The sequence below is a fragment of the Uranotaenia lowii genome, chromosome 2 (assembly GCF_029784155.1).
Source record: "Uranotaenia lowii strain MFRU-FL chromosome 2, ASM2978415v1, whole genome shotgun sequence".
Classification (NCBI taxonomy): Eukaryota; Metazoa; Arthropoda; class Insecta; order Diptera; family Culicidae; genus Uranotaenia; species Uranotaenia lowii.
In genome coordinates this window covers 195,682,231-195,688,928 of record NC_073692.1, presented here as the reverse complement: position 1 = coordinate 195,688,928, position 6,698 = coordinate 195,682,231, and the positions used below count along the sequence as shown (strand labels likewise).

Below are 6,698 nucleotides of genomic sequence, written 5' to 3'. Positions count from 1 at the left end.
ATTTTTCCTTAATTTTTGGTACAGATATTGTCTTCACAGACAAATTTTTGAAGATTTGGTACAGATCATTTTGTTTTGAGTTCATAATTTGATATTTTGAAATAGGAAATAGAAACTAAATCGATTGAACATTTTATTAAGAAAGACAGAATTCAGATTTATGCGTAGGTAGGTAGGTAGGTTGAAAGTAGCTTCGAGATTTTGAAAAGTAATTATTTTGATTTGAACTATTCAATTTGAAATTTTGAGAACACAGAAATGAAATCAACTGTCAAACGAACAAAAAAAACAGACTTTTTCAAAAATATTTTCAACTGATGACCATTTTGGTTGTTGGTGCACATTTCGGTGCAGGTTTTTGACAATTTATTTTCAATGAGGTTAAATGTGGCAACGCTGACAGCGGGGAAGTAATTGTTGTTATTTTTTGTACGTTGTGTGATGGAAGTCAAAATATTTTCTTCATTTACACTGAGGCGATGTTTGCAACACTCGGGTGCTCTTGGCTGTCCGAGTCGCTTACAGCCCGTATAAACTCGAATAGCGGGTAGAGCATGATTAGCGAAAGAGGATTGCACTCGAAAGCCGAACTGAAAACAGTGCTGTTTTCTTCCGTCTCGCTGTTGTTTGGAAGGAACCGACCAACCATGTTTGTGATTAAATGGCCAAAATTAATGCAATTTCATTGAATTTGACTATGCAGAATTGCAATTTGAGGAAATACTATAGGCCCAGCATACATAAGACTGTGTAGAATCAACTAAGCTAAAAGTAGTGCAATCACATTATGCCTCAAAACGATTGATTATTTTGATTGAATTATGAAAGTTTAATTAAACTGCCACCTTAGTACCGGTTGAAGAAAATTGAACTATCAAAGTCCTTCTCCGAAAATATTTTCAAATGCATTGTGCAATTTTTTTGTCTATGTGGGTTGATCTTGCTTCGAACTTACTCTGGCGAGACACAGCTCAGAAAACTAGTTTAGTTTCGATTTTCGTTCACACGATTTGTTGCATGTTTCTCTATCGCATATTTAATTTATTTCATGAACACTTCAATTTATCTCACACACAATAGGAATATGGTTTTAATTTACTTGGTAGCTGATAGTTTTCTTATCGAAAACAAAAGATGAATCGACGATGACTGCAGTGGAGTTCGATTTCGGGTTTGTCAATTAGAAAACCATAATTCAAAATTATTTTAACATTTATTCAAATTGATCTACATTGTGCTAGATGATGGATGAATAGAAATTGATGAAGTAATGAATGCAGCTCAGTCGTGATTGAACTATCCCTTTAATGATAATATCCATGGTGTGCTGGAGCAGCCACGACCTTGTGGATCTGTTGTGGCTGTTGGTATCCCTTGATTGGCTCCCGGTGAACCTGAGCAACGAATCCGCTCTTGCCATCGACCTGGTAGGTGACAGTGCGCTTGTAACCATCGGCATCGATCAGGTAGTATTCGCCCTGGGTGTGATCGTCCTTGCGTTCCTCCTTGCGTCCATGAACATCTCCTGTGTGATCATCATGGACATCATAGTGGAATTCGTAGTGGACTGGTCCATGGTGTTCCTCCTCGTAATGGTGCTGTTGCTGATGGTAACCCTGAGCGGCAACCATTCCAATGAAGGCAAGAGCCAGAACAGCGATCTGTGTAAAAATTAGAATTATTAGTTTTGAACTGGAATTCAAAAAGTTCCTATGACTTACTTTGAGAGACATTATAGTTTCTGTGAGGAGTTAAAGGAATGTTAAGTGAATGAAAAGTAGAAGTCAACTGATACCATTCGATCGATTTCCTTCCATTTTTATACTTCCTTTGTTTCCCAGAACACTTCCCTGGAGAACAAAACAACTTTTGCTTGCCAATTTCACCCACAGAAGCAATGACCCTCAAATCCTGTTCTGGCCCCGGGTGATTGCCAAAAACTTAACATGCATAGAAAGTAACCGAAACTACGCCCAATCCGAGAACTTCCAGAAAGCAAAAAAAAATCGTCAGTTCTACACATAAGCCAAAGAGCCTTATCTATGAACCACGCCGCCATGTACATACACAAACCCTTGCACCAAACTGCTCCCATAGCCTTACGACCTCCGGACGAGTCATTGAAAAATTGCAAACCACCCCTCAATGAAAGCAACTCACCATCAGCAGAGAACTGGTCAACTCGTTAAAAAAGCAGATTTGGCGTGCCGAACCAAGGCAATCGAAACAAGACGGATTTAGAGCCCAGACCAAGTGCGCGAGAGCAAAAATAAAAAAATAAACAGAAACGCAAACCATTTTGCAACATGTATTAAGAACTATTTTTTATGCCTAATTACCGGTTGTCCGCCTTTGCGCTCAGCTTCTGGGGAGTTGTGTTTTCCCCCTTCGCGCGTCATTCACTGACTGTTTCTTTTCACTCTGCCAAAATCAATCTCTGCAATTCCCTTCCGAACGAGCAATAGGCCTATGTGTTGACACTTTGGAGATCGATCCGATTGGAACCATTTTCGCATTTTCTCATATCTGCCGTGGAATGTAAAATTTACAACATTTTTGTTGCATTTAGCTGAGCCGGTTATTAAAAATTGGTTTTTAAGTGTCGTGTCGTGTAACTCGTACGATGCCCTGGCACCTACTTGTTACTGGTAATAAGCTGGCAATGAATTCGATGAATCTCATTGATCGACATTAACTTTGAGCTTGGGGTGCGTGAAGTTGTTCTGGAGCAAGTTTAAGTAGGTGATCACTTGTTCGTGGCTGCAAAAAAACCTGATACTAATTTTAAGATTAGTTTCGCCTAGAATCAGAATGGGGGTAGGCTTAATAGCGGCACGTTATCCAAACATACGGGAAAATTGTGCCTACAGTGTCAGTTCCAAATTTCTTCTAATATACGGAGAAGAATATGGTTACAATCCGAGATAATTTTCAATAAAAAATGTTTCTCCAAACTATACAAATTAAGACGTATTTTGCGACACACACTCTTGGCGATGAACGTGTTGAAAAGATGCTTGCCTTCTGCTAAGAGATTGCAAACATCTCCCCCCTCTTTTTGTGCTGACGTAATTAGTGAACAGCCCCATAGTGATAATTGAAAGTTTAGGTCAGTTTATGAGCTACAAACATGTGAGAGAAACGAAGGAATATTAAGATTTTCAATTTTTTGAGTAGTGTAAAACAAAGATCCGCAAAGACCTTGCTTAATCAGGGTGGGGGGTGAGGGAGGGAGGGGTTTTTCAAAATTCAAATTTAGCTAGAAATTTAATTTAATTTAATTTGATGAAACGATGAACATTAAAAATTTGTTTCAAAAGTACCAGTGTTCAAATTTCTGAGTTTAATCATTTTTTATATTTCACTAGCTGACCTGGTGTGCGTTGCAACACCTTCCAAAAATAAAATAAATTTTAAGAAACTATTTCAATTTGGTTTTTTTTTGTAGGTATCGTAAGTGCTCGGTTTATTCAAAACAAAAAAAAACTTGTTTAAAGTGCCCCTCTCCCCTTCCCATCCGCAAAAGCTGGAAGGAGGGAGGGATCGCATTTTTTCGTAATTAAAAACTCTCATATCAAATTTAGTTATATTGGTTGATAAGTTTTAAGCAATACATCAAAATTTATATGGAACTCCTTCCGTCCCTCACCTCTCCACACTGCAAGGCAGAAAGTTCTGTAAAATTCTATAGAAACATATCTTGTACTCAAGTTTCTTTCCAGGTCATATTTGAATTTTTTTTTTGCTTGATTACTTCTATACCAAGAAAATTGTTTCGAACCCCCTTCCCATTTCTTATGAACCCATTGGATAAAAAGATGGTAATTCAAATAATGATAGAACCATTTCTCGTACCCAATTGATTTCCCATGTCATATTTGGCTCCATTTGTTTGATAAGTTCTTGGATAATGCAAAACAATTTTATGTGAGCTCTCCTCCTCCCTAAAGTTATCCTCAATTGAAGGAGAAAGAAGTCTCGAATAAGCACATAACCATTTATCGTATCCGAATGCCCTCCCATATAAAATTTGTTTTCGTTTGCTCGATAAGTTCTCGAGTTATCTGAAAAATTGTAACTAAGCCCCCTTCTCTCCGTCCTATCACCCCACTGGAAGGAGGCAGTAATAACAAATATTGATAGGAACATTCCTTGTTACTACTCAAATACCCTACCAAGTGGAATTCCATTTGCTGGAAAAGTTCTCGAGTGATGAAAAAATTGTAAGGGTGCACCCTCCCACCTTAAAATTTCCCCACAGGAAGAACAGAGGGTTCTCAAAATATCATAGAGACATTTCTCGTTTTTAAAACCCTTCCCATGCCAATTTTAGATCCATTTACTTTATAAGTTTTCCAATTATGCTGGAAAATGTAAAGGAGTCCCCTCCCCCCCTTTCTATCTCTCCACAAAAAGAAGCGAAGGGTATCAAACATTCATAGAACCCTTTCTCGTACCCAAATACTCCTTCAAGAAAAAATTGGTTCCATTTGCTCGAATAGTTCTCAAGTTATGCAATAAAAACTGTATAGAAGACCCTCCCATCCCTGCCTCCATCCCCACTGAAAAATGGGAGGGGTAAAAAATAACCATAGAAACATTTCCTGTGTTCCAATACCCTCCCATGGCAAATTTGATTCCAGTATCTTGATTAGTTCTCGAGTTATGCAAAAAAGTTTAAGATAGGGCCCCTCCCTCCTTCCTATTTCCCCACTAAAAAGAGGGAGGGGTACCTCATATTCATAGAAATATTCCTCGTTCCCAAATACCACCCCAAGCCAAATTTGATACCATTTGCTTGATGGGTTCTCGAGTTATGCAAAAAATTGTCTTTTGTTTGGGAGGCCCCTCCCCCCCTTCATGAAAGAGGGAGGGGTCTCAAACCATAATAGGAACCTTCCCCTGCCTCCAATAACCCCACATGCCAAGTTTCGCGCAAATCGGTTCAGTAGTTTCCGAGTCTATAGGGAACAGACAGACAGACAGACAGAAATTCATTTTTATATATATAGACTAGCTGACCCGGTGTGCTTTGCTACACCTTTCAAAATCCAATGATATTTTCAAAAATTATTCAAATTTTCATTGTTTTATTGGCATTATTTTAAATCAAATTATTACATAACTCATGAGCAACTGCTATAAAATGAGAACTGCAGCTGGAGTTTCGTGTTGTAACACAAAGATAACTTAAACTAATATTCTCAATCTAGCTTTATAAATTTGTCTGGAGGGTCTCAAATTAATCGTACGCAAACAAACTACCTTATAAAATATGGTTGTTTTTGCTTGATATGTTCTGGATTTATGCTAAAAAACTGATAAGATAGCCCCCTCCCCTGTCCTTCCCTTCGCCTCCTGCTGAATGGAGGTCGTGAACTTTAATAATCATACCCATGTTTTTTCGTTCCCATAAGATCTCTTATATCAAATTAAGTTCCATTGCTTGATAAGTTTTTAAGCTTTACAACAAAATTTATATGGACCCTCCTCCTTTCTTCCCCTCTTTACAATCGTAGAAACATATCTCGTAACCTTTCCATGCCACATTTTTTTTCATTTGTTGGCTTTGTTAGCATAAATTTATGCTAACAAAATTGTATTGGGCCCACCTCCCTCCTCCTATGTACCTACTCTCACTAAAAGGAGGATGGTGTGTCAGATAATCATAGAATAATACCAAAACAATTTTCCATGTTAAGTTTTGTCCATTTCTGGGATTTTGCAATAAAAAAAGTTAAATGTAAGCTTTCCTCTTCCCTTCCTATATTTCCAATTCTATCCTCCTACTGCAAGTAATGAATTGTTTCACATAGAAAATGTATTTTCCGTACTCATATACTTTTTGATGCAAAATTTGGTTTCATCGCTCGATTAATTCTCGAGTTCTGCTAAAAAATTCTATGGAAGCCTCCCTTTCCCCTTTATTATATCTTTCCGCTGAAAAAAGGTAGGGCTTAAATTTATAATAGAAACATTTCTCGTATCCAAATACACTCACATGCCAAATATAGTTCAATTTGCTCGATCAACTTTCCAGTTATACTGAAAATTGTAAAGGAGACCTCTCCTCCCCCTTATCATCCACCTCTTTGAAGGAGTGAGGGACACCAAATATTCATAGAAGCATCTCTCGTACCCAAATATCGTTCCATGCCAAATTTGGTTCCATTTGCTGTAAAAGTTCTTGAGTTATGCAGTAAAAATTGTATGAAACTCCCCTCCCTCTATCCCTTCTCCACGCTGGAAGAAGGAAGGGTTCTCAAACTATCATTAGAACATGTCACGTTCCCAAATACCCGCCCATGCCAAATTTGGTTCAATTTGCTTAATTAGTTTTTAATTTATGTAAACAATTATAAAAGAAGCTCCCCCCTTTATATCTCCCTACTGGAAAGAGGGAAGGGTCTCAAATAATCATAGAATTTTTTTTTGTATCCAAATACCCTCCCATGCCAAATTTGGTTCCATTTGCTTTATTAGTTTTTTAGTTTTTAAAAAATATGAAAGAGGGCCCTCCCTCTTTCTACTGGAAAAAGGGAGGGGTCTCAAATAATCATTGAAATATTTTTCGTATCCAAATAGCTTCCCGTGCCAATTTTGGTTCCAATATCTTGATTAGTTTTCGAGTTATATGAAAAATTGTAAGGTAGCCCCCCTCCCCCCTTCCTATCAACCCACTGAGAGGAGGGAGGGGT

The 6,698-nt window shown here is 37.8% G+C and overlaps 1 protein-coding gene across 1 annotated transcript; it reads right to left on the bottom strand.

Moving 5' to 3' along the window:
• Nucleotides 1-1,194: 1,194 nt before the first annotated feature.
• On the bottom strand, nucleotides 1,195-1,829 carry LOC129749471 (larval cuticle protein A2B-like). The gene is made up of 2 exons (XM_055744445.1): nucleotides 1,722-1,829; nucleotides 1,195-1,661 (listed from the first exon to the last, which is right to left on the bottom strand). Exons 1-2 carry the CDS (start codon nucleotides 1,731-1,733, stop codon nucleotides 1,305-1,307), a joined length of 369 nt encoding a protein of 122 aa, XP_055600420.1. The 5' UTR covers nucleotides 1,734-1,829; the 3' UTR covers nucleotides 1,195-1,304.
• Between the last annotated feature and the right edge of the window lie 4,869 nt (nucleotides 1,830-6,698).